Source organism: Vanacampus margaritifer, chromosome 19 (assembly GCF_051991255.1).
Source record: "Vanacampus margaritifer isolate UIUO_Vmar chromosome 19, RoL_Vmar_1.0, whole genome shotgun sequence".
Taxonomy (NCBI): Eukaryota; Metazoa; Chordata; class Actinopteri; order Syngnathiformes; family Syngnathidae; genus Vanacampus; species Vanacampus margaritifer.
In genome coordinates, this window is record NC_135450.1 from 8,612,978 (window position 1) to 8,640,742 (window position 27,765).

The 27,765-nt window shown below is 41.4% G+C and overlaps 3 protein-coding genes across 5 annotated transcripts in view; 2 read left to right on the top strand and 1 right to left on the bottom strand.

The window, feature by feature from the left end:
• Positions 1 to 24,317, bottom strand: part of prep (prolyl endopeptidase) — a 45,041-nt gene extending 20,724 nt beyond the window's left edge. Inside the window, exons 1-5 of one of the 2 annotated variants that reach the window (XM_077552327.1) lie at positions 24,031 to 24,317; positions 23,582 to 23,625; positions 23,322 to 23,493; positions 21,538 to 21,738; positions 20,616 to 20,785 (exon numbers count right to left, since the gene is read on the bottom strand). The gene's annotated coding sequence lies outside the window, so the exon portion shown is untranslated. Of the gene's footprint in view, positions 1 to 20,615; positions 20,786 to 21,537; positions 21,739 to 22,787; positions 22,835 to 23,321; positions 23,494 to 23,581; positions 23,626 to 24,030 lie in introns of those variants that run through there. The other variant, XM_077552328.1, reaches the window with a different exon arrangement.
• On the top strand, positions 588 to 17,086 carry prdm1c (PR domain containing 1c, with ZNF domain). Of its 2 annotated transcripts, none has more exons than XM_077552324.1 (7): positions 588 to 780; positions 4,326 to 4,583; positions 8,263 to 8,382; positions 9,849 to 10,101; positions 14,089 to 15,044; positions 15,107 to 15,235; positions 16,202 to 17,086. In XM_077552324.1, exons 1-7 carry the CDS (start codon positions 670 to 672, stop codon positions 16,754 to 16,756), a joined length of 2,382 nt encoding a protein of 793 aa, XP_077408450.1. In that variant the 5' UTR covers positions 588 to 669; the 3' UTR covers positions 16,757 to 17,086. The 2 variants fall into 2 exon arrangements, with proteins under 2 accessions (XP_077408450.1, XP_077408451.1); XM_077552325.1 differs by lacking the exon at positions 588 to 780 and adding an exon at positions 3,029 to 3,090.
• On the top strand, positions 16,666 to 27,236 carry xkr5a (XK related 5a). The gene is made up of 8 exons (XM_077552329.1): positions 16,666 to 16,802; positions 18,983 to 19,221; positions 20,593 to 20,776; positions 21,272 to 21,456; positions 21,540 to 21,752; positions 23,334 to 23,503; positions 23,982 to 24,093; positions 24,990 to 27,236. Exons 2-8 carry the CDS (start codon positions 19,089 to 19,091, stop codon positions 25,928 to 25,930), a joined length of 1,938 nt encoding a protein of 645 aa, XP_077408455.1. The 5' UTR covers positions 16,666 to 16,802; positions 18,983 to 19,088; the 3' UTR covers positions 25,931 to 27,236.
• The last annotated feature ends 529 nt before the right edge of the window (positions 27,237 to 27,765 follow it).

Below are 27,765 nucleotides of genomic sequence, written 5' to 3' on the forward strand. Positions count from 1 at the left end.
CGTTAAACGTCCTCAGCGTCTTCTTTTGGACACCGCATGTCTTTTGATTCACTTTGCTTCCGATTGAACAGGGACAAGCGGTAAGTTCCTAGCCAAATCTTTTCAATGGACTCAAGCTAATCGGTCTGAGAGAGAATTTTGTAGAAAATCTCCAGAAGAGAATCTGGAGAACAATGTCCACAACAGATCAATCAATTGCACTTATATGGACCGTTCCGTTGTTCACGTTTCAATCTGTGACTGTTCGCTACCGAAAGAAGAAACAAAGCTCAGATTGTGAATCTTATAGATTAGCCCTTCTTGGCCCATGAAAGAAGGTCGTGTTCTGCCGTATTTGCCGTGTTATGCTTTCCTGCCTGCTCCCTGCTTTCGTATAGTCAAATGATGTCACCCCCTATTAGCAGCTTTCACTTGCAAACACAAAGCCCGAGACGGATGGAAGTAGATGTTTGGAAGAATGAAGACGTATTTGTCTGATCCGGACATAGCTGTGTGACAGCCCCCACCTTTAGGGAAAGGCTCACGCCTTGGGGCAAGAGAGTGACACACGCACACTGCAAGGAGGAGCCGCGGGGCCAAAGGGGAGGAGGTTGCCTTGTCGTCGCTCACAAACAGGTAGATAGAAGGCGGCCTGAGACAGAGAGAGAGAGAGAGAGCGAGCGAGAGTGAATGACAGAGAGAGAGAGACGTTTAGAGAGGGACGAGAGCCACCGGTTGCTCACACACGTTCAAGCTCTCCACACAGCCTCACTTATGTGCGGCTCCTCTCAAGGCTTCACAGTAAGTGCCTTACATCCTTTTCCAACTAATGCCAATTTTTTCCGGCGGACTCACCCCCTTTACTTCCTTTTACAGTTTTGCATCACGCCATGCTGCGCTTATAGAGACAAAGGAGCGTCTTTATGAGGTTACTTGCGAGGTCACAGCTGTGTGCGGCTTTGACTCATGTCTTGATTTTCACAATATGCTTTCTGCCGCGTCAACGCTGGCATCCACGGTTTCGGAGTGAGCTGTCAGTCTTGTGACACTCATTCCGAGGCGCGCGCGTTTTCGCAGCAAAGCGGGGTGAAAAGTTAACAACGTTTGCTGTTGATTGTTCAGAGGCGTCCTCGTTGTCGTGTCAAAGCGTTGTGTTGCTGTAGTGGAGTGCAGTGGGTAACTTTTTAATTGGAGTTATTTGAGTACAATGATGCTTTCTGTTGACAATGTTATAGATTCAGGATTGTTGCTATAAATTCAAGTCGCTTGTGTGGTTTACCGTTATTTTATCTTTACTTTTAACTTAACTGTAATTTGAGTTTCCTAAATCAAAAGTTGAACCAGGGTTGAATAAGTACTATATGCTTTTTAAAATGTATTTCTCCACCTCCTTCTTCACTGACTAACTGGGACAAATCATACACTCTAAAAACAGTTGGGTCAAAAGTAACCCAATTATGGATTAAAAATGGACCGATCCACTTTATGGGTCAATTTAACCCAATTTTTTTGGGTTGTTTTATACAAAATTACCCAATTTTTGGGGGTTGTATTATACGTTTAAGTAAAGAATCTGACCAACATTTATAAGTTACTTTACGCTAAAAGACCCATTTCTTGACTCAAAGTTGGGTCAATTTGACCGAACTTTCTGGGTTGTTTTATACAAAATGACCCAATTTTTTGGGGTTGTTTTATACAAAATGGCCCAATTTTTTGACCCAAGTAAAGCATCTGACCAATATTTATCAGTTGCTTTACGCTAAAAGACCCATTTCTTGACTCAAAGTTGGGTCAATTTGACCGAACTTTCTGGGTTGTTTTATACAAAACGACCCAATTTTTTGACCCAAGTAAAAGATCTGACCAATATTTATGAGTTGTTTTACACTAAAAGACCCATTTTTTTTTTATTAAAAGTTGGGTCAAATAGACCCAAGTAGATGATCGGTCCATTTTTTACCCTTAGTTGGGTTATTTTTGACCCAACTGTTTTTAGAGTGTATAATTTGACAGCCTTAAGAGTAAGATCCATTGGTATTTACTCCAACTTAATTTAAGAAAAAGTACAGTAGAGGCCAAATTTATATTTATATAGAAAAATTTGGAATTATATTGATTATTTTGTTTCTTTGGGCTGTTAATGGCACAAGACACAAGAAAGAAACAAACAAAACAATGACATCATTTAGAAAAGAAAAGCCAAATATTTATATTTATATCAGGAGTCAGGTTGGGCAAAGAAAATCAAAATGTCAGGACCGCTTTTTTATTTTATTTTTTGGTGCCAGTTCAGCCCTGATTGCACCTGCAACATTCCGACGAAATTCCCGTGCGATTCAAATTTCGAATGGCAGCAAATTTAGTGTCAGACGTAGCAGTTCAGCCTAACTCGAAATTTGTCAAGGGTCGAAACAAATTTGTGTTTGTTGAGTGTAATGTTAAATTAAACTTTTTGGGTCTTGAGCCTCATAAAAGTTTCAGAAACCATGCTTACAAGTACTATTTGACACACTTCTCCCTCACACACGTATTTAAAATTCAGACTAATCAATCCAGGATTATTATTTTTTTGTCGACCACGTCTGCTTGGTCCCATTTAACTGTTTGCTATCTTATCACCATCTGAGTGGTAACCTGAGGAGCCTGAGGAGGAAGCCGTTCTGCGAGGGCATATCCCAGCATTGTTTTTTTTTTTTTTTTTAATCAAAGCTTCTTCTGTCTTCGCTGTTTCATCCCATCAGTCGCAGCTTTGCCGGGTGGGGTGGGGGCGTTGCGGGTGAGCTATCTGTCTACAATCTTCATGTGAACTGGAGGGAGAGACAGTAGACAAGTGAGGAAAAAGAGAGCACAGAGCCTCATTTGGACCAGAGGAAGTCTGCTTGATTCAGTGAGAACGTTGGCCGGCTTCCTTGTGAAAGTGGACTTTGCTGCGGGGGGGGGGGGGGGGGGGGTGGGAGAATGACGCGCACAGGAACCTCCCTCACAGCTCCGGGGTTTGTGACTGGGATTTTCACAGGATGTATGGGACAGCGGGGGCAGAGGGGCAGCGAGCGTGAGGGCTCCGCTTTGAAGTTTGTTTGTCCGGTAGTAGCCGCCGAGGCTGGGAAAGTAAGTAGCTGCTGCCTCCTCACTGTAATTTTAGCTCCGTAGCATCTTGTAAAGTGCCTCCTGTTGCTTCACTGTTTATAGTGACAGTATGAAGAAATGTGACCGTAAAAATAACAGCTTGATATTACACGTGCTTGTTATAAGGAGTATCGTACTTTTGTTACAGTAGTGGCCCAGGGTCATCAACTTCAGTAGTCTATACGACATTGGTCGGCCTCTTAATCCATGTTTATTTATAGAATTGATTTTGTGAATGTTTACATTGCATTTAGCTTGTTTTAATGTCTTTGTTTTCGAGATTTGGGCTTTCAAGGAGAGAAACTAGTAATGAATCAGTCACCAGTATCTGTTCAACGTGTCACACCCGCTGCACAAAGTGTCGTGCCAGAACATAATTTGAAACGATTGTAAATGCAGCTAAAATACTAACTAATATCTACATTGACAAGCTTTTCAATTTAGATTTTCAATTAAAACTTTACAGTTGTAGTTACACAGTAACTACTAGATAATTACAGAAAACAATGTACTAAGATCTCCATTAATAAGCAGTTGTAGTTACACAGTAATTACTAGATGATTACAAAAATGTATGTTGTGAATGCTTACATTGCATTAGTTTGGCTTGTTTCGGTGTCTTTTTTTTCCTCGAGATTTTGGCTTTCAAAGAGAAAAAACAGTAATGAATCAATCACCAGTATCTGTTGTACCCGTCATCACCCGCTGCAGAAAGTGTCACTCCAGAACATAATTTGAAACAATTGTAAAAGCTTTTCAACTTAGATTTTCAATTAAAACTTTACAGTTGTAGTTACACAGTAATTACTAGATAATTACAGAAAAATAATCCATCATATTCATGCCTGATTGTTTGTTAGTGCAAGTGTATGTTTTACTTAATCTGGGTAAATAAAGTAAGGCACATGACAATGTAATAGGATTTTTTTTTTTTTTTTTTTTTTTTTACAAGATCACCCAGTAATAATTTTTGTAGGTCACATATAATAAAAGCTTGCTTGTTTTGAATTTTCCCAAAGCTTTTGGAGATTACTTTTAGGATATCATATCAGCGTTTTTATCTCTGCCACAGCAAGACTGTTATGTTTGTGTTTAATTTTTTACTGTAAATTGCACATCATCATCACAATATCACATATTTGACGTCACAATTGTAGCCCACTTCCACAACGGGACTCTTGGGAAATAACCTTGTTAACATCTTGCTCCCTCCCCAGGCCTCGTCCTCTGAGTGCAGTACAGTCATGTTAACCTCTGAAGGGTCACCGCACAGGACAGAGGTCATGGCGGTTTCAATGGCAGAGTCCGCGGACTCAGGCATGACGTCGTGGAGCGAGGCCGACTTTGAGGAGAAGTGCACGTACATCGTAAAGGACCAACCTCTGGAAGAAGCGTCCAAAAACTGCAGCAAAACACGAGCCGAGAGGTCCTTGCCCAGGAACCTGGCCCTGAAACGCCGCCTAAACTCAGCAAAGGTAAGGCGGTTGGTTCATCACGCAGTCATATCCTGACATGTTTTGCGCTACCTTGCATCACTCCTGCATCCATTCATCAATCACCGCGCGGGAAGTACTTGACGTGCTCTTGTCTAATTTCAGCCTTGCTATGTCGAGGCAAAGCCTGAGACAATTGCCGAGCCCCTCAGCACATAGCCTGAGGTCTCTGTGATTAGTAGCTACCTCCGATTCTCAGCCCTTTTGTTCTAGTGCTCAATTACACCGTAAAGCAAAGTAGAGACACCAGGAAGTTCAGGAGCACGCCTTATAGGTCAGCCACATTAGGCTTAAGGTCTAATTTACAAGCATGTTGTAAGGTGCACTCTAAAAACTGTTGGGTTAAAAGTAACCCAACTATGGGTCAAAAATGGACGGATCATCTACTTGGGTATATTTGATCCAACTCTGAGTCAAGAAATGAGTCTTAATGTAAAACAACTCACAAATATTGGTCAAATCCTTTACTTGGGTCAAAAAAATTGTGTCATTTTGTATAAAACAAACTTGGGTCAAAAAATTGTGTCATTTTGTATAAAACAACCCAGAAAGTTGGGTCAAATTCACCCAAGTAGAAGATCAGTAAATTTTTGACCCATAGTTGGGTTATTTTTGATCCAACTGTTTTTTTAGAGCGTAATATATCCTGCAATGGCGTTAAACAGAAACCACACTCTAAAAACAGTTGGGTCAAAAGTAACCCATTTATGGACCAAAAATGGACCGATTCACTTTATGGGTCAATTTGACCCAACTTTCTGGGTTGTTTATACAAAATGACCTAATTTTTTGACCCAAGTAAAAGATCTGACCAATATTTACGAGTTGTTTACACTAAAAGACCCATTTATTGACTCAAAGTTAGATCAAATTGACTGATTGGAAGTGGATCCTTTACTTGGGTCAAAAAATTTTGTGTCATTTTGTATAAAACAACCCAGAAAGTTGGGTCAAATTCACCCAAGTAGAAGATCAGTCAATTTTTGACCCATAGTTGGGTTATTTTTGATCCAACTGTTTTTTAGAGCGTAATATATCCTGCAATGGCGTTAAACATAAACCACACTCTAAAAACAGTTGGGTCAAAAGTAACCCAATTATGGACCAAAAATGGACCGATTCACTTTATGGGTCAATTTGACCCAACTTTTTGGGTTGTTTATACAAAATGACCAAATTTTTTGACCCAAGTAAAAGATCTGACCAATATTTACGAGTTGTTTACACTAAAAGACCCATTTATTGACTCAAAGTTAGATCAAATTGACTGATTGGAAGTTGGTCCTTTACTTGGGTCAAAACATTTTGTGTCATTTTGTATAAAACAACCCAGAAAGTTGGGTCAAATTCACCCAAGTAGAAGATCAGTCAATTTTTGACCCATAGTTGGTTTTTTTTTAATCCAACTGTTTTTTAGAGCGTAATATATCCTGCAATGGCGTTAAACATAAACCACACTCTAAAAACAGTTGGGTCAAAAGTAACCCAATTATGGACCAAAAATGGACCGATTCACTTTATGGGTCAATTTGACCCAACTTTCTGGGTTGTTTATACAAAATGACCTAATTTTTTGACCCAAGTAAAAGATCTGACCAATATTTACGAGTTGTTTACACTAAAAGACCCATTTATTGACTCAAAGTTAGATCAAATTGACTGATTGGAAGTTGGTCCTTTACTTGGGTCAAAACATTTTGTGTCATTTTGTATAAAACAACCCAGAAAGTTGGGTCAAATTCACCCAAGTAGAAGATCAGTCAATTTTTGACCCATAGTTGGTTTTTTTTTAATCCAACTGTTTTTTAGAGCGTAATATATCCTGCAATGGCGTTAAACATAAACCACACTCTAAAAACAGTTGGGTCAAAAGTAACCCAATTATGGACCAAAAATGGACCGATTCACTTTATGGGTCAATTTGACCCAACTTTCTGGGTTGTTTATACAAAATGACCTAATTTTTTGACCCAAGTAAAAGATCTGACCAATATTTACGAGTTGTTTACACTAAAAGACCCATTTATTGACTCAAAGTTAGGTCAAATTGATCCATAATTGGGTTACTTTTGACCCAACTGTTTTTAGAGTGTAGATCGTAAGACAAGACAGTAAAAGATTAACCCCATGGATGATACATGGAGAGAGACGTGTTTTTGCGAGACGAGATCATAGGAAGCAGTCAAGATGCTAAAATACAACGTTGACCCTGGAGTAAAGTCTGTCTGGGGTCTGGCTGACACCAAAGAGTAGGATCTGTTACAGCCCCCCATGACACAAGAGAACCGCCACGGAGCTGCCTTACAAGGGTTTGAACGCCTGGCTCAAGGTGCCGCTGACTAGAGTCGAGGGGGGATGCCCATGATACTTTATCCTCTCTTTCCCACCCTGGAGGCGCGAGAGCGGCGCGTTTCACACCTGGATGTGACGGAACATGAGTCGTGGTGAAATTTTAATGCCGGGGAAGACAACGTGGGACGATCGGCTTTTGAAATATTCAGCATGAGTAAGCGGAGGAGAACAATAAACTCAATCACTCTGTCTTTCTGGAAGGTTGCTTAAAGCCCATATCCCACTGAGGGGCGAAGGGAGAAAATGTCAATAGCGGTCGTTCAAGGTCGCAAACGTTCGCAAAACATTCGTCAGATGTTCGCCAACAGTTTTAATGGTTCTTGGACAAGAAAAACTGCAGGTGACCGTTAAAAATGCTGACGCAAATTTTTCTTCATTTCCTATGCTTAAAAATTCTTTTACGACAAGAAAAACGGTCAGTTGTATTCGTTCAAGATTGTGAAGACGTTCGCCAACAGTTTTAATGTTTTTTCTTGTGGCAAGGATATTCTGAACATTCAATATCAATTTCCTTTCAAGAATCCTTGCAAAAATTTTCTGTTTTCAAAATGTTTCTTCCTTTTCTTGTGACAACAAAAACTGTCAAGGTTTGCCAGAGTTTTGCCAACAGTTTTTCTTCCTTTCCTTGCAAAAAAAAACCCCACAAAAAAACTGTCAGTGACCATTAAGACTAATGGCATTTGTTCAAAATCGCAAAGACGCTCACCAACAGTATTAATTGTTTACCTTGTCGCAAAAATGTCCTTGAATTCCTTGAAGCAAGAATTTTCTGTTTTCAAATTGTTCCTTCCTTTCCTTGTCGCGAGGATATTTTGTGCATTTCCTTGTAACAAGAACTGTCAGTGAACATCAAAAAAGTTCATTCAAGACCTCTGGCAGACGTTCGCCAACAGTTATAATGGATTTTCTTGTCGCAAGGATATTTCCTTTGCATACCAAAAAATCTCATAACCGCTTTAGCCATGGCAGTTGCTCAACTAATGTCTGTATTTAAAAGTGCTTCTAAAATAAAAAAATAAAATACTAATAAAAATTTTAAAAGTGCTTCTAAAAAAAATAAAAAATTAAAAAAAAAAAAAAAAAAAGGAGAGCAATGATGATGACATGTCAAATCGGTAAAATTACCGAATAAACAATACTGAGCTCTCCAGAAAAAAAAAACGTGCTTCTAAGGGGGTGAATAATCCTACAAATTTACCTTTTTGGTTGTTCATCCCTTTAATTAGGCTCTTTAAATCATCTGGACATTTGCCAAGGCCTTCCATATGTAAACTACGTGATCGTTGACTCTTCTTCTGTCTTTGGGCAGGTGCTTGGAGTGACCAGCAAGGAGTTGATACCAAAGGGGACACGCTTTGGGCCTCTAGTGGGGGAAAGATACACCAACGAAACGCTGCTGAAAGATGCCAATAGAAAGTATTTTTGGAGGGTAAGCGAGCGAGCGAGAGAGCGAGCGAGCGCATGTTTGGTTTTGAAAACCATTCACATCCTCTTGCTCCGTCTAAGATGTCGATGCGGCCGTGCTGCAGGACTGGTTAGCCGCTGTGGTTTTTGCCTCCTGTGAAGTTTGACATCACTGGGGTGTCAATAAAGGCCATTCGTGGCCACATGAGCGCGCAGCTGTTTGGTTTCAGTGACGCAGCGCTTCTCCCCTCACTGCACTCGTTCGTCTCTGCCAGTAAATACGGCGTACGAAAAGAACGCGCTTTTCCAGCATAAGCGAACGCTTGCACACTGACGCGGCAAAAGGAAGTGGCTTTTGAACCTGAGAACCGTCACCCTCCAAATAAGCGGCATTTGGACAAATGTCATGACACTCTCTCACATTTCCAACGCATCTGCAGAAGTTGCAAGTGAAACCAGATGAGTTTATTTGAGTGCTTTGTCAACAAGTATGCTTACACACCTTCAATTTAGTGATCGAAGATCTGCTAAAATACGACCAAAAAGTACCAAGGTGCACACAGTTGGGTCAACAATAACCCAAATTGGGTCAAAAAGGGACAAACTTTCGGGTTATTCAATTAAACCCAAAAAGTTGGGTCAAATGACTAACCCACAAAATAACCCCAGAATTGGGTTGCTTTGTGGGTTATGGGTTAATTTTACCCAACTTTTGGATTAGATAATTAAAAAAAAGAAGTATTTTTTTCCCCACCCAATTCAATTGGGTTATTCAATTTACCCAGAAAGTTGAGTCAAATAGATAACCTTTGTGGGTTATTATTTAATTTGACCCAACATTTTGGATTAAATAACTCAAAAAGTTGGGTGAGTCCATTTTCTTTGCCCAGGGATTTTCAATTAACCCAAAAAGTTGGGTTAAATGAATAACCCACAAAACAAGCCCCCCCAAAAAAGGCTGATTTGTGGAATAATTTTTAAATGATTTTACTTTAATAATTGTATTAATTTAATTTGTTTAATAACTCTAATCGTTGGGTCGGTCCATTTTTGAGCCAACCATTTTAGAGTGTACTTTTTAGCCTGTAATTTTCCTGGTACTGAATTTTTATATAGTAGAGCAAAAGTGGGTGAATTTAGTCTGAAGGACTAGTTAAAGTAAATTGTTATAATAACGTTCATTGTTGACTTGAAGTCGTTTTTTGTGAGGGCCGAAATGTGAAGATGACTGTGAATTTCCGAAAAGCCAATAAAATTGATGATTCATCCATGATGAAGCGAATGAGAGTGTAAACAGCACTGTACTCATTAAGTAAACTTCCTCTGTTACTTTTCTCCATTAAGACTTGCGGCGCCTATCTCAGAGAGATTCTATCGCATTTGCCATAAAAGCTTCAGGCGGCCTGTGACTTCATAGTTTCGGGTTAGGAGCGTGTCATAAAGCTGATTCGTCATCAGCATGATTGTGTGTGTGATTGTCCCCGGCTGCAGGTCTTCTCCTATGGGACCTTACACCACATCCTGGACGGTTTGAATGAAGAGAAGAGCAACTGGATGCGATACGTAAATCCGGCCTGCGGCGTCGACGAGCAGAACTTGATTGCGTGCCAGAGTGGTCTGGACATCTACTTCTACACCATTAAGCCCCTTCTTCCTGGCCAGGAGCTGCTGGTGTGGTACTGCTCGGAACTAGCCCGGCGTTGTAACTACCCGCCCCTGGGGCAGCTTGCTATGGACTGTGCTGGTAAGTGGCTGTTAATTGAATGTTTGTTTAGAATTTAGTGCTTTTTCCTAGACCTTTTTTTTTCCATGTAAAGGACAAAATACTTATGGGGGGGGGAAATGACTCAAATCACTATAATATGCATGCCAGGTCAGTAGGTGGCGACATCACTTTATAAAGCACGACGCAGTGCCAAAACAATAACATTTTATAGCTAACTAGAAAATGCAATTTTTGTAGAAATTGCGTTTGAAGGCTGTAAGGCTGAAGGAAAACCTGTGAGAAAGTTGGAACGGTTTGAATCAGTGAATAAATGTAGAAGTTGTGGTGGAAAAAAACTGAAAGGGGTAAGGTGTTAAATATCAAGGATGGTATGAAGAAAGAAGTAGGGAATAGATCCCATATTCATCCCTAAAGTGAAATGAATGAGTTAAATGTTGTGTACGTTACTTTAAAAGTCTGTAGAAAGGTCATGTTGAATCTGCTATTGGGAATGAATAGTGGCTGATGAATTGTGGGTAAGGCGTGAATTTTGTAACTGAAATTTTTTTTTAAGCGCTCATGCCGTGAATTGGTGCAATATATTGAAATTGGAACGGAGTGAATCGGATGAAAAAGGTGGAAGTAGATGGTAACGTTGAATCTCCCATTCAAAATGAATGGGGAAAAGTAGGGTACAAAAATCAGGAATTGTGAGTAAGGCGTGAATTCTGGAACTGAAAAAAATGTAAGCGCTCATGCCGTGAATTGGTGCAATATATTGAAATTGGAACAGAGTGAATCGGATGAAAAAGGTGGAAGTAGATGGTAATGTTGAATCTCTCATTCAGAATGAATGGAGAAAAGAAGGGTACAAAATCAAAAATTGTGGGTAAGGCGTGTATTTTTAAACTGAAAAAAATGGAAGCGCTCATTACGTGAATTGGTGGAATATATTGAAATTGGAACAGAGTGAATCGGATGAAAAAGGTAGAAGTAGATGGTAACGTTGAATCTCCCATTCAGAATGAATGGGGAAAGGTAGGGTACAAAAATCAGGAATTGTGGGTAAGGCGTGAATTTTTTAACTGAAAAAAAAATAGAAGAGCTCATGACGTGAATTGGTGTAATATATTGAAATTGGAACAGAGTGAATCGGATGAAAAAGGTGGAAGTAGATGGTAATGTTGAATCTCTCATTCAGAATGAATGGGGAAAAGAAGGGTACAAAATCAAAAATTGTGGGTAAGGCGTGTATTTTTAAACTGAAAAAAATGGAAGCGCTCATTACGTGAATTGGTGGAATATATTGAAATTGGAACAGAGTGAATCGAATAAAAAATGTGGAAGTAAATTTGAAATGTAGAATCTCCCATTAAGAATGAATGGGCAAAAGTAAGGTACAAAATTGGGAATTGTGGGTAAGGCGTGTATTTTGGGAATTAAAAAATTGAAGCGGTCATGGCGTGAATACTGGGAATAGTTGAACTATTTTAGTTTTGCCACTGAGGGATGATACTCGCAATCAAACAAGTGGCCGACTGACACGCCCTTTGTGCGGGTGTTTGAGAGGCGGCTCAGCCACACCCACTGGCCTTTTGTTAGCCGGGGACACAAAAGAGTAAGTAGACCCCCTGAATGGAGGCAGCGGTCCCAGGTGTAGCCGTAGTCCTTGTAGGTAAGACGAGACCAATTTCTGGTCTTGTGTCAGTTCCTTCTTGAACGCCACACGGAAACACAGCTGTCAGCTTGTTGCCACACAAAGCATGCGACCTCTCCATTCACAAACACAAAAGAGTGCACATGCTTCCAGAGTGAAAGGCAGCCGCGCACCAAAATGCTCAAATGGATGACTGTCGGGTCGCCTGAGCTGTTGACAGCATTCTGGCACGACTCTTCTTATTTATTTGGCTCTTAAGGAGGAGGAGAAGTAGGAAGCGCTCCAGTGACTACTTGAACTTCCTGACAGGCCGACCCCGCTGACAGACTGATGTCTCTGAGTGTCGGCTGTTTGTTTGCCCAGGGTTGGAGGCGGGGAGGGGGTTGGTTCGAACAGGGGGAAATAGTAGATAAGGGTTGCACTGTGTGTTTTTGTGGCCTAAATGTGTTAAGGGAGAAGGGGTGACGCGTGCAGGCATAGGTAAAGTGGTTAGCATAGCTGTAGTCATGACCTCATAATGTGTTGACATGGAATGGGTATTTTGGTTCGGATTCATAAATGTTTGTTTCCCTTCTTCAGGCATTTTTGAGAATATGAAAAGAGACGATCCTGAGTCCATTTTTAGTAACATTCAATTAAATAATACACAGGAAACATTTATTTTGGATTGATACTTTTTTTACATGTAAATGTACGAGAATTAAGATATGACTTTTTTTTTTTAAATTGTAATTGTGAATTTATTCTTATAAGTTTTTAAAAAAAATGCTCATAATTTTACCTTTTATTTCCAGTTTGGCCCTAATGCTCAGTTGGTTATAATAATAATAATAATAATAATAATAATAATAATAATAATAACAACATTTAATTCAACTTCTAAAATCAAAATACTGTAAGGGGGGAAAAAAGCTTTAATTTTCAAGAATAAATTATAGAAAATTTTCTTGGAATATTATGACTTTATTCATATATTGTTACAACTTTTCTGACCCCCCCCCCCCCCCCTTTTTCAGTGTAGCCGTAATACAGTGCTTCAAAATAGAATTTTTTTGTTAAAGCCCCAGTAAGAAGAAAATGATTATAATATAATATAATAAGCGGTTAAAATGTTTGTTTGTTTTTCGCAATTACTTCAATTAATCTCAAATTTTATATCTCTTCTGAATGTACAATAAAATAATTTATTTCTAAATTTTCATACTCTTAAACATAGAAGTGATTTTTTTTAAACTAATAGAAATATATCTGCATATTTTAGATATTGATACAATAATCTCATAATTCATAAAAGAGAGTTAAAATTAAAAATATGTAGTGTACTGTAAAAAAAACAAGTGTGATATTGATTTGCATTGAGGTAATTTTTTCTGCCACTAGATGGCATAATTGCATTTGCAAGACATTGGTGACAGCTCAGTGCATTTTTCTTTTCATATTAAGAGCTATCGAATCTTTAACGTGACGCAACTTGTGAAATTCTGCACATTTTTTAAATTGTAAAATAAAACTTGACCCCAGTCTCCACAAATATATGCATTGTTACTAAATTTGTTACTGCTAAATTTTGATGTGGACGTGTTGCGACTGGAATTCCCCCAGTACAGGCTTTCCAAGTAAGGGGCGGTCATTAATCGTGCGTTTTCAAAAATTGTGGCGTTAAAGGATTTTTAAAATAATTCAAAATTAATGCACAAATTTTGACCCCCCCTAAATTATAATATAATATTGTCTATGAAATTGTAGTACACCTCTGTAGAGAAGCTAATACTCCTAGTCAGAGAGTGCTACTGCCACCCATTGTAGTGGATGTGTAATTACACTTTATTATGTTACGGAAGGGGAAAAACACATTCCATGGGGTCACACACGACTTCTCTGGCATTACACTGTGGCCCCTATTTGAGAGGGACTGCCATAATATTAAGTTAGATGTATTTTTTCCACGTCATCGTTGTTATATGAGGACAAAATGCACGATTTTACAATAATAAATTTACAAAATCATAATATTGTAACTAATTGAAATCAATTATTGGAATTTGTTCTTGAAGAATATTGGAATTTATTTGCGTTATTTTAAACAGCTTTTACCTCATGATTTTTCCTTCATTCTACTCCTTTGTTAGTTAATTAGTTCTTGTCAAAAGTGCAAATGTAAGAATTTAATTAGATTTACCGGCCATTACATTTGTTAGGGTCTCATGTAAAAGCTTTAAGGCTTTCTATGTTGGCACCCACTACCGCCACCTATAGGACTGGGGTGAAAACAGTATAACGCAAACTGAAGTTTAGTGGAATGTAGGCTTGTCTAGAAAAATAAATCGTTTTAAGTTTTACGTCCTGAGCTTTGTTTCTTTTGTCAACAGAGCGTCGACAATCACAGAAGAAGACAACGGAGAAGCGAGGCCACAGCATGACTGAGATCCTCCGAGAAGAGCCCCCGAAACCCCTCGCTAGCCTTCACCGACAAATGGACGCTTCTTTATCTCAGGATAACCTCTCGGTTTTCCCCACCGTCTACCCCATTCAGTCCCATTCCGAACCTGCCCACAGATATGCAGCTCTGCCCCTTCTACCGTCTTGTAGTCCTCCGGCTGCCAAACAGCCGACTTTAAGTAGCCACGTTCCGTCTGGTTTGCACTTCAGCTTCCAGCACATCCCAAGCCATGTCCTAGCCAAATCGTATCCAGAACCGGATCGAGTTTATCCTGCCTTGAGGCCCGCTCCCTATCTCCTACCCCACTACTCACTTTGCCCCGACAGCATTCTACCTCACACCTATTTGTCCTATGCCGATCGACTAAAACCCTACCTGACACTTTCCGCTCATTTACTGCCTTTTGATAGCTACGCAAACCTCCTCCATCCAGAACACAAGAACTTAACACTTGCACTATCAAACACCAAAGACCTCATTCCTTCTCCAACTGGCGAGACCAAAGATGAAAAGAACCTCATATCCCAAAGATCAAACTACCTCAAGAGTCCTTCCCAGCATCGTGGAGATGCAGACGTCCCTTTACCGTCCACATCCGGTGCCACGTCCGTGGTCACAACCCCATTTAGAGCGCAGCCCTCGCTCGCACCCGGAGGATGCTCTCCACCGCTGGGTACGGCGGCTTCGTTGGACCGTGACCCCTCCAAACCTACTACGGCAATGCAAAGCAGCACCGTGGACGCAACGGCCATCAGGAAGGCCAAACGGGAGGAACACATGATCGGATACAAGACCTTGTCGTACCCGCTCACCAGGCAGAACGGAAAGATTCGGTACGAGTGCAACATCTGCAGGAAAGTCTTTGGCCAGTTGTCAAATCTCAAGGTATGATGAATTTGCATAACAAATGTCGTTTGGAGGATGTTAACATTAACGAGTGTCCTCAGGTCCACCTGCGAGTGCACAGTGGTGAGCGGCCCTTCACGTGCCAAACCTGCAACAAGAACTTTACTCAGTTGGCACACCTGCAGAAACACTACCTGGTTCACACTGGAGAGAAGCCCCATGAGTGTAAGGTAGGTTTTTCAATCAGCCCTCAAAATCGCTACCTTTATGTATGCACCCTTTGGAAAAAGGAAAGGTCATGTAAAGACGCACAAAAATCCACATTTTTAAAAACCCAAATAAGACCCCTGGGTTACTACGACGGTGGGGGCAATATTCCGAGAAAAAAAATCTCACAAAATTTTCCACTTTATAAAGTCCTTAAAATGTACACTAAAGTGGCAACAACAACAAAAAATCAAATCGAATGAACAATACTGAGCTTTCCTGAAAAAAATAAAAAATAAAATAAATCAGAAAATGTATTTGGTGGGGGAGGAAAACAGAAAAGAAAAGAAAAGTTAAAAAGTAACTATAAAATGTCCACAAAAAAGAAGATATCTAAAAATGTACTATGTCCACAAAATTGCCACAAAAAAAAGTCAGAAAATCGATTTAAGAAAAGGCTGGAAAGAAATGTCCAAAAAGTAACCATAAAATGTCCAAAGGCAAAAGAAGAAATCTTGAAAATTATCATCACAAAATTGCCAAAAATGTCAGAAAATTGATAGCAAAAAAGACAAATGTCAAATAATAGCCATGAAATGTCCAAATAAACCATATGTCAGAAATTTGACAGAAGTCTAAAAATGTATGAAAAATTACCCCAAAAATAATTAAATAAATCCAAAAATGGAAGACGAAAGGTAGAAGAAAATAAATCCCCCAAAATTGGATGTTGCATATTTTTCTCTTATGGTGAAGCTCAAATGAGCTCTTGGGCCCTCAGTAAAAAAACACAAACACACTGTTTCGTTCATCACAATGCTCAAATGTTTGGCGGCTCCAGACAGATTTTTTGTTATTTCTTTGGCCTAAACGGCTCTTTTGACAGTAGAGGTTGCCTTAATCCAAATGTTGACTGCATGTAAAAAGTCATTTAAGTGATACAATTGGGCCAGGGAATAACCTAGCGGTCTTCTCCTTGTTTGACGCAGGTATGCCACAAGCGATTCAGCAGCACCAGTAATTTAAAGACGCACCAGAGGTTGCACTCGGGTGAGAGGCCTTACCAGTGCAAACTGTGCCCGGCCCGCTTCACTCAGTTCATCCACCTGAAGCTCCATAAACGCCTCCACACCGGGGAACGTCCGTACCGCTGTCCCTGCTGCCCCTGTGCATACTTCCACCAGTGCAGCCTTCAGGTGCACCTCCAAGGCTTTTGCCCTCTTTCGCTCTCACCTTCAAGCAAGCGCTCCTCCGAGGAACTCTACAAAGTCAACTCGGAGATCGAGAGGTTCGACGTGAGCGAAGCGGCCGAGCAGCTCGAGGCCATGTCGGCAGACGCCAAGATGGACAAGAGGGATGTTCTCGACCTCATACGAAGGTTGGACGCTCGGACCTCCAAACAGCGGGACGGCGCCGTGGCGGCCTTTGAACTCTCGGAGAAGAAGGGTTCGCAACACCACCTTGGACCTCCTCCACCTTTGCATCCAAGCTGCATCAAGCGGGAGTCAGAGCCTGAAGACGATCTTGCTAATCCAGCCATGTAATCCTTACAGGTCAACTCAGCAGCTGTCTGGCACTGCCCTATTTGAGGTAAAGCCTCATCTATAAACGACTGTTGCACGTAAATTACCAGCACGACCTGAGACTTTGTTGGTTTAATGTATAAAAAGTTGCTAATTTATTAAGTTGTTCATATTGATTTATACAAACTGAATTTTGTGACATTAGACATCACTGTATTGTCAAGTCACCCAAAAACGTCATTTTATTCTTTTTTTTTTTATATTCCTACCAGTAAGAGTGAGAATGGATGTGTGTTTATACTGTATGTCTTCTAATTAAAGATACAAATAAAGCAGAGGTATGACTGTGAAGAGGAAGCCTCCATTGTTTATGTAGTGGTGCCCTTTTGTGAGCGAGCTATGCTGACGTAAGGGGCTTGTAGATAAACTTCCTGTTATGGGCTCAGGGGTTTATTTACAACAGAATGTGTCAAAGCTTTACCTCCCCAGCTTTCAACATGATTGTGCAGTTTAGTTTCAGACAGACTGTATCATGTCATAGGGGCTTGGTGTATGAGGACCAGGCATCAATTAGGGGTAAGATAGGAGGACGTTTTTTGGACAAATATATGTATATATACACACACATTAGGGGTGTCAAAGTTAGTGCATTCATTACTTACTTGGAAAGCCTGTACTGGGGGAATTCCAGTCATAACGCAGCAGGCACGTCCACGTCAACATTTAGCAGTAATAAATTTAATAATAATGCATATATTTATGGAGACTGGGGTCAAGTTGTATTTTATTTTTATTAGATAGCTCTTATTATGAAAAGAAAAATGCACTGAGCTGTCACCAATGTCTTACATATGCAATTATGCCATCTAGTGGCAGAAAAATGACAGTTACAGTACATCTTTTTAATTTTAACTCAATTTTATGAATTATTAAAAAATATATTACACTTTTAGAATAGATATAACATTTGCAATTACTCGTGACTTAACTATTGAAGTCATGCGATTAAAAATTTAAAAAAATATATTGCCTGACACCCCTATATGCATTATATTTCCTTCCTGAAATGCTGATTGCGGCACTTCTATTTAAAATTCCATTGTAAAAAAAATGCTTTACAGATGCCATGTCTATTTTTCCAACAATGTATGACGTTTATCAAGGCACAAATAATACAGTAGTAAAAAATTCATATAAAATCGTCCAACTGAAGGCTCATTAGAACGGTTAAAACATTTTTTTTTAAATGAACACATTCAGAAAATCATGAGAGATGCAGATTAAAAATACAAAAATGTTTTCCTTTCCCAGACTACTACCATCTATCCATTTATTGTATCTTTTCCATAGCATTTGTTCTCATAGGGTCATGGGTGATCTGAAATGTTTAATTTGGTTGTAATTGGACCTGGATTAGTTGCCAGGCAACCGCAGGCAGGACAAATATAGACAAACAACCTATCATCCTTACATGCGCACTTGTACAATTTAGAATATATAATGAACTTGGGCACTTTTAGGATGGGTAACTGAGTAGACTTAGAATATTAATTCTTGTCACTCCTTTACTTTCTTTATATGCGATACAATGCATATTGCAATTTTGTTTAGTATTTTTTACAGTGTGTTCGAAATACACATTCAATAAATAAATTCAAATAATCAAAAAATCCAACTTAGACTCTCACAAATGTGAGGCTGACATACCAACTATCAGTACACATCACAATAATAACCGCATTGCTAACTTAGTTAAACTGAAAATGACCGTTATTAGTAAATGCTAATTGTTTGATGCAGCTCTTGCACTGAATCTCATTATATTGTGCAGGTGTACCCAATTTTGTGACCAGTGATTGATTGTATTACTTCGGAGAAGGGTGAAGGTAGAGGTTCTGTAAGCGGATGGTATTTATTTACCATCATGTTGCCGGGTAAGTGAATTGGAGGTGCTCCTCCATCATAACATTGGATAGCCTGCTCAGACAATAGGCCACCTGACACCCTTTAAATTGTAATTTGAGGATAGCTCAGTGTTGAGGCACAAGGATAAAATTCACACACACAGTTAATTTTTAAAAAAAATGCACAAAATGCAAATGCGAAAAAAAACATTAATTTGATGGGGTTCAAAAACGCAGTTTTGGTTGAGAAGGATGAGAGGAGGTCAAGTGCCCGCAAGTAGAAGAGCCGGTCGGGTGAGCCTGGCCCTTTAAAAGTGCGCGTTGACGTCATCTATTTTGACAGCAGGCAAGCAGCGGGAGAAGAAAAGAACGGACGCACGGAGGGCGAAGGGGATGCGCAGGATCATGTCGCTGTTTCGGAGCCTCCGCCGCCGCCGCCGCCCGGCACCATGATCAGCACGTCCGAGGCGGTGGGCCGCAGGAGGCCGTCGGCGGCCCGGCGGAGCGAGCGCTGGATCGCCTGGTGCCAGGCGGCGCTTCTCGGCGTGTCGGCGCTGGTCATCGCGGCCGAGAGGAGCGCTCGTAAGTGTGCCGGCCGGGCAACGGGCATCGGGCATCCATACGCGGCACGCTCAGGGGTGCATGGAGCCGAAGCACGTTTTATACTCGACTCAGATGGATGCTAGATTTTTTTTTGATGACGTATTGATGGTTGACGTTTAGCTGCGATGAATGAAGGCAGGGAGCTAGGGTGGTGCTGATTGGACCACTATTCAGACGATGCAGGTTCTATTCTAGGACTGTAGGAGCTGACCTTTAGGGGTGCTCAGCTCCCAGTTGGAATTTTAAACATACAGTACCTTTTTGATACCGTCGTTGGCTTTAAAGCACATAATATTGTAATACAAAATCAATTATCTACAGAGCTACAAAATTGCATTCAATTAGACACACAATTGGTTGAGTGGTTGTCTCACACTCGCGTGTGTGGGCTATAACAAGCAGGTTAGGATGATAGAAGAGGTGTGAATATGAGTGTGAATTGTTTGTCGTTGTAGGGAAGTTAATCGAGCATGGTGATGTTATTCTCAGCCGGGAAGTGTCAGATGCTCAGAGGGTAGCCTGCTACAACGCTCTCCTCGCACAATGTACAGTAGACGTGGTGGACTAGTAGTTTGAGTTTGAAGTAGGCTGTGTGTTTTGTGACGGCAGTATTCTGACGCACCTAGCATGATCCCTGCAATTGGCTGCGACAGGCTAAAAGTGTACTCTGTCTTTTGCCCAAAGGCAACTGGGATAGACGCCAGCCTACCACTGGCCCAAATTAAAAGAAGCGGTATAGAAAATAGATGGTTACATACACATTGTAATTTCTTTCAAACTAATCTAAATATAATGATATGTGCACCTATTTTAGATAGATAGATAGCTTGGTTGCTAGCTAGCTCACTATCTAGCTAGCAGATAGATAGATAGATAAATTTAAAGAAAATTTAAACTCAATAACTAATAATAAAAAAAAACTTTACAGTCATACTGTTGTTTGTAGAACATGTTTTACAAACATGAAACTACGTGAGCAGTGGCACTATAAGCATGATATCACATAACAACAATGATTCCGCACTGGAAATGATGGATGACTGCCTGACCAAGCAAATCAATGGGCCAAGGACAGTGCATGAAAGTGTAGCACGAATGTGAAGTGTGACTTCTGTCAATGGCACCAAGCTTGAACATCAACACCTAATGCTCCAAAGGGGTCGGTCTGTTCACAGAACTTCTTATCACAATAATCATGGCAAAAAGGAGCCCTCTGTTCTCCTTGACAAGCAGAACACTTGTGTAACTATTTATATGTAACTATTACTGAGTAGAAAAATTGCAAGAATTGTAGAATACCATCTCTAATCAATTTTAGGTAGTTATGACTATTTTTTGTTCATTTTCCAGTGATATACTGTATAGGGTTTTACCTTTGGAATGATGAGACCCGGTGGGCCGGTTTCACGCTCGGGCTCTTCCTGCCGGGCACTGCGGTGCAGCTGCTGAGTGTCAAATGGTACTACGACGACGGCGACGATAGGCGATGGTACCTCTCGACCGTACACATTCTACACTTGGGTATCTTCAAACGGTGAGAGCCCTGAAACAAAATGTGACACGTGTTAAGGGTATACGGTAAAACATCAGAAAATATTTGAGGATTTATGTTTCTGCATTTGGCAATTTATTATTATATTATATTATTAGTATGGGATTTTTTTTTTAATGGGCTTTAGGTGAACTGATGAATACACACGCACGCACGCACATGCTCACCCACATACAAAATATATATGTGTGTATATGTATATATATGTATATATATTTAAAAAAAAGAGAAAGAAAAAAAAAACATTTTTATTTTTTTTTTTTTAAAAAGGAGAGCAATGATGATGTCAAATTGAATGAATACTGAGCTCTACAAAAAAAAAAGAAAATATTTGAGGAACTTTTGAATTTCAAGTCGCATGAGATGTCAACGTATTTTATATTGCAAAATTATAACACCGTATACGTCATCTGTCATGCAAAGAGTCCCTATAAAGCTAGTGATATCTAAACTGTCTCTGTCTCCCTCTGCTGGTAGGCTATGGGACTGCATGAGGTACGTGTCACGCATGCACGGCTCAGTGGCAGAGCTCGGCGCCGTCGTCATGCTGCAGGCGGACGTCGCTGCCCTTTGGCTCTTGGAGGCTCTGGTGGTCACCTTGCCCCAGAGCCTCCTGCAAGCGTATATCGTCATGTCCACCGACGTGGGCATCATGTCCCCAGGTGAGCACGTTGCAAGCCCTCCATGGTTATGACCTCAAAACAGGAAATGCATGATTTCTGTTTTGGATTTGTTTTCCTTACAGTGGCTTACTGTTGCGGTCTATGCGTGCTGTCCGTTTCCTGGGCCCTGGTGCTGTACAGCCGCGCCTGCTGTCTCATCCGGCCGGGCCACCTCGCCATGCCTCCGGCGGCTCTGCTCTGCCAGCTGGTTTGGAGGGCGGGCATGTTGGGTGCCAGGGTGACCTGCCTCATGTTTTTCGCCCGGGTGTTTAGTTGGTGGGTCTGCGGAGTGGCAGGTGAGGATCAGTTGTTTGGATGAGAATTTTTTTGACACACTCATGTATTAGGGGATGAATTCAATAATCGATTGGTCGTCTTCCGTCACTCCGTCATCATTGTTTTAAGCATGCTTCTGTCATCGTTAAATTACAGTTTGTCACCACTACTTTAGGTCATCATCTTCTTTCTGCAATGGCGGAGTCGCGCCGGCAACAGCCGATCGGCATCGAGAACACATTGCTTACTACATCTCATGCATTTGTAGCACAAGCAGACGAAAGAAAGTTCAAAGAAAAGAGCGAAAACGACATTGCATTCCGGAGATAGAGGGCCGACCAATGCCCGATTTTTACCCAGGATAGGAACCATTGGCGGTGGGGTATGCTTTTGAAAATTCTCGGTCTCCTGGAGGTCTTTGGGCGGCCATATCTCCCGAACCGTACCTCATATCGAGTATCACCGGATTTGTCTCGACAAGAGCTTTCTAACAGCGTCTGCCCCGTCGGTCGCTCCCTGACAGTGCGTTCCGGAGATAGAGGGCCGGCAAATGCCCAATTTCATTCCCGGGAACGCTCCAGCGATTATGGTGCTGGACGTAAACCCGTTTCCATCAGTTTTTTCAATGATTCCCGTTGTTCATCATTCGGCAAAAAAACAGGCATCTGTCAGTGACGGACTGACAGACCACTGGTCATTATAGATTGAAGTCGATTAATTGCCAATTTTTTATTTTGGCATTAAAGTGTGTATAATTTAGTGTCATCTAGTGGTGAACTAATAATTCATTCTCATTCATAACTAAAAAAAATAAATAAACACTATTGATTTCAAAAATATGCAAAAAAATATGTCCTCTCATCAACGTACATTTTTTTTAATACAGTCGTAGGTCTTGTAATCAGTACTTATATTACATGCCAAGAGCCTTACTTTACAAGAGTGATATATTTCTCCGCCATCTTCCTGCTACGGAAGTCCAAAGGACAATTTTGCGAATGTAGTTAGCCCTGCTTACAGCTAGTGTCCGACCCAATGGATCGACCGCCATTTACCTTCCACAGCTGGGGCCTCCGGGGGGTCGTCACTGAGTCCCGTGATTCAGACTCCCGCCGCTTGCCGCCCTCTGACGCTTTTCTTAGCCGCTCTACCCACCTTATGGCTTGGCTAACTCCCACCAGCTTCTCGTTAGCTGCTCCGGCTAACTCCCACTAGCTGCTCTTGGTAGCTGCTCTGGCTAACTCTCACTAGCCGCTTTTGTTAGCTGCTCCGGCTAACTCACTAGCGCTCTTGTTAGCTGCTGTGGCTAACTCCAACTAACTACTCTTGTTAGCTGCTCTGGCTAAATCCAACTAGCTACTCTTGTTAGCTGCTCTGGCTAAATCCAACTAGCTACTCTTGTTACATGCTCCAGCTAACTCCAGCTCATTCGGTTGAACATTATTATCTTTGTAAAGGCAAAAGATTTGATACAATGTTTAATTAGGATCACAGAACTATACTGACTTGCGTGGGAGTTGTCTAGTAGCTTTTACACTACTCATCTGGCCCAGCTTGACAAAACACACACACATCCTGTCTATTTTTACCGTGACCTGCAGGTTTTCACTGGATGACTGCCTCCTTCTGGCTGGTATCACAGCAACCAGACATCTGCACCGGGCCCTGGTGTTGGCGTGCCTTCAACGGCCTCCTGGGGCTAGTCCACGTCTTCCTCTTTCTCAACATCAAAGATGGACCGTCGCGCTTCCGCATGGCCAGCTTTTATACGGTAAGAAACAGCCAAGCTACGTTTGAATACGCAATTTAGGGGGGGGAGAGTCAGTATTAGTAGTGCTCTTTAACTCACCTGAAACCTGTTAAAAATCCCAAACCCTTCACCTCAACTGGATACTTCAAAGTCCCACCAGAGTCGTCAAGTTGCCAGGAGACTAGAGGAAGGATCAAAGGAAACAAAATTGTAACAAAGTGAAATCGAGCACCAAGCAGACATCCCCTACCACTCACAGAGTTACAAAACCAGAATCTTTTACCAACTCCAGAAACATCTAAATGCCAATAGATTAGTGAGACTCAATAGACCAGAGGAAGGACTATAGGAAGGAAGGAAGAATAGATGAAGCAGAGTGAGAACCACAAACGCCAGCCTCCACTGATTCAGCGACCAGTGGGAAAAATATGCAAGTTCTTTGATGATATGAGCTACTTTAACAATGCGATGATGATGTGACATTGCCTTCCGCTTTCAGTTCATGCTGATCGAGAACACCACGTTGTTGCTGGCCGCCTCCGACTTACTTAGCGAAGCATCGTGGGACAATATGACCCTCCCCATCACGGTCCTATGCAGCTTTATACTTGGTGAGTCTGAAGCACTCATGTAAATGGACACTAAATCCCTGTTTCCACCAAGCAGTTCTGTTCACACCTTATCAAAGTTAGAATTAGGAGTGCACCGATCACAATTTTTCGGCCAATCACTGACCCCCGATCTTTTAAAAAGTCTGACCTGCCGATTCCGATTTTTCCGAATATAATTTTTTCATAACAAGTGTCATGTTTGGGTTGTGTTTTCCCTTGTGTGTCTCCCTTGGTCTTGTTAAGTGTAATCCTGCCTGACAAACTTTGCCTTCTTGACAGAAATAAATAAATACACACACGCTAATGACACAACAAGACACACTTGGGGCAAGACACAAGTGGCTGAGGGCACTGATTGGTTCACACGAGGAAGGGCAGGATTACACTTAACAAGACCAAGGGAAACACACAACCAAAAACAGAAACCAAACATGACAAGCATAATACACCTTCAGTACTTAATGGGAAAACATTGACAAAAATCTGTGAAATAATACAAACAGGTTGTTTTAAATTTACATGAAGTAGTTTTCCCAAATAAAAATGAAAAACCTAAGAGGACAGTGGCTGACAAAGATCGTTCTATTTTTATAAAGGGATAGCAAAATTTAAATTAAATCAGGTCACTTCCTGTTGATTTTAGGCTACTTCCAGGTCACGTCCTGTCAACATCAGGTCACTTCCTGTTGATATTATGCCACTTCCGGGGCACTTCCTGTTGAAATCAGGTCACGTAGTTGGGACCAATAAATCGGCCGGCCGGCCGATCGATCGGTGCACCCTTACTTAGAATCAAATCAAACTGAACCAAAGACATTGGTACAAAAAGGTTATAAATTGCCCAAATTACATGCAGATAAAAATGCCGATTGATTTCCTGCTTCTATGGTTCCTAGGTGCTACCTCCCTGGTTGTCTACTACCGGTTCCTGCATCCCAAGTCAACAGAAATTGCGCAGGGTCTCCACCACAATCACATGAGTAGCACGTGCATTGAACGAGGGGAGTCCTCCTTCTCTCTCGGGGACAAAAGTCTTCCGGTTGGCGGGGTACAAAACCACGGCAGCTTCTCCCTCTCCGGAGTGGCTGGTTCACTGCTGGAGCATCCGAGCACGTGCGGAGGGAGGCCAAACAGCTCCTGTCCTTGCTACCACCATCATTGGCTTCTCATCCGGCTGGCCCTCAAGACAGGCGACCTGGGGAAGATCAACCGAGCGTACGGGGCAGGCGGAGCGGCAGCCATTTTGGACTTGGAGGAGTACAACCAGGAGTTTAAGAGTAGCGAAGGCATCACCAGCTCGGCAGGTGGCAACTGCGAGGGCGTCTCAACGTCCGAGTCTCAGGGACCAGGCTTGGCACCCCTGTCGGACTGTAAAGACGAGTTCCAGACTGTGAGCGAACCCACTTCCTTCGAACAAGCAGAGGATGACAGTTTGGAGATGGAGAGCCCACTGGAGTCACCCGCATCGGATTTCAAGCGCAGCTCGCCAGAGGGCAAGTCTGTATTTGGAGACAGTCCGGAGCCGTATTTCTGCCCCACGGAGTCCAGTTCAACCTTGTACTTCAGCGCTGATCCCCAATCTCCCAGCAGCGCCAGTAACCCCCGTCTGGACCGGGACACTGGGGGTTCGGAACAGGGCGTGCGTCTGAATTCCATTCCAAGCGATCCGGCTCTTCATAGGGACATCCGAGGGCTCATCGGCCGGGTTGGACCGCGCTACACATCCACCCCTAAACTGGACTCGGGAGTGCTGGACTCTCCCTCCAGTGTCCCTCACCTTACCGGTCCCAGAAGGCAGCTCATAATGTCCCGGAGAGACGAAGATGAACATTTCTGACTGACTCAGGGATAGGGCGAATCCAAGCAAGTGAATCCATCATTACATTTTTAGCTTCTCTGTTTTAAAGTGAAAGGACATCTCTAAAATTGAGCAATGTGAAGCAATTATACAATGCTGTATAAAGAGGTACTCTAATATATCTATAAAGAAATAGCAATATATTGCACAAGTGCTAAATTTACACATGGAGCCATTTGATGCTTCTTTAATCAGTAATAAGCTAATAGGATGTGTATTGACGCACATTCAACAAACCTCTAAGCTGTAATCATTTATGAACTACCATATTCCCTTAAAATAGACTTCAGAGGTGGTAAATCCAAGTCCAGAAAGTAAAAACCCTGCCACAGTTTGGGTTTAGCCTCAGGCGCTAGCTAGCTACTGCTAGGAAACTAACTAGCTAGCTAGCAAGCGACTGCTAGGGAACTAGCTAAAGCCAAACTATGGCAGGGTTTTTATTTTCTGGACCTGGATTTGCCACCACTGTAAAAAGTGATCTCCCTCCCCTCCAGCTGCTTTGTGGTCTTACATTACACGTATCCTTCACATTACAAAGTAAAACGTTGTCACTTGAGCGACAAATCAAATGATTAAATTATAGAATTGATCAAATCAGAGAAAGTAGGCTATATCTTGAAATGATTCATCAACGCACAAGCCTCCACTTCCCCAGCTTCTCTAAAGCACAACCTGAACCATATCCCTTCTTTTTATCACATTATTCATATTCAAACAAAAATCTCAGCCTCAGTATACTGTACTGTATTTTTGGCATATAACATATCAATTTGTTGTGCTTTGAGCTGGATTGATGTGTCAGCCTGGAGATGAGGCTTTGACGTTAGAAACCTGCTGTGACTTTCTTTAGTGCGTTCCCGATTTCAGAGATGGCAAAACCAGGTCCAGAAAGTAAAAACCCTGGCACAGTTTGGTTATAGCACCTCGTGCTAGCTAGCTCCCGAGCAGGTAAACAAGCACCCGGGGAGCTAGCTAGGCAGTTAGCTAGCTAGCACTTGAGGCTAAAGCCAAACTGTGGCATGGTTTTTACTTTCTGGACCTGGATTTGCCACCTCTGCCGATTGCTATATCTAAGAGGAAAAAAAAAGAAGCATTTTTCTTTTTTTAAACTTTGCTGTGAAAAGAAGGCAATCCAAAGCCAAGCAAACATTTGCATTTCTTTTGCACTCAAGCCCTGTATGATATTTGAACTGTGAATTGCAAAGCCGCCTGTGGCTTCAAATGAGCAATAAAATGCAGACATATTGGGGTGAGTGAAATAAAGGCATTCTGCGGTAAACTGTGACACATTGTCCTGATGCGTGATATTAATCTTTCTGTTGTCTTTCCTTTTGTGCTGTGTTTCTGGATATGATTTTATATAACATTCTCATCTTATTGCATTTAGTGTAGAGATAAAAAAAAAAGAAAAAAAAAAAAAACAAATACACCCCATACTCTATACATTTGGCAGATTTGGTCAAAGTTTTTGCATAAGATTTTTAGAAGTGTGCGTTGGAGAGTCCGCCACTAATTTATTTAGTGACGTCGGTGCAAAAGGTCAATAACTTTGCTCATACCCTCTGAGCAAGTACGACAACAGTGGTAAGAACAAACTTCCTACTTCATTTTAAATTTTAGGGAAATGCAGCCTATAATCAGTGGCTTGGTATTTATTCCAGGCTTTTTCTAATGGCTTAATAGAGGCGTAATGTCCTCGTGAAAGTACAATAAATAAATAAAAAGTCAACCTCTCCTCGGAAATTCACCGCGGGGAGGGGACCTTGAAGCATATCATCAGCGAAAAGTGAGGGAACACTGTACACCATCATTTA

Bases quoted from the DNA above. Each gene is read 5' to 3' on its own strand.
- prdm1c (XM_077552324.1), top strand. From the start codon at position 670: ATGACAGAGAGAGAGAGACGTTTAGAGAGGGACGAGAGCCACCGGTTG. The intron at 8,383-9,848 runs GTAAGCGAGCGA...CCCCGGCTGCAG, and splicing joins ATAGAAAGTATTTTTGGAGG to GTCTTCTCCTATGGGACCTT. The intron at 15,045-15,106 runs GTATGATGAATT...GAGTGTCCTCAG, and splicing joins GCCAGTTGTCAAATCTCAAG to GTCCACCTGCGAGTGCACAG.
- xkr5a (XM_077552329.1), top strand. From the start codon at position 19,089: ATGATCAGCACGTCCGAGGCGGTGGGCCGCAGGAGGCCGTCGGCGGCC. The intron at 19,222-20,592 runs GTAAGTGTGCCG...TTCATTTTCCAG, and splicing joins CGCGGCCGAGAGGAGCGCTC to TGATATACTGTATAGGGTTT. The intron at 23,504-23,981 runs GTAAGAAACAGC...TTCCGCTTTCAG, and splicing joins GCATGGCCAGCTTTTATACG to TTCATGCTGATCGAGAACAC.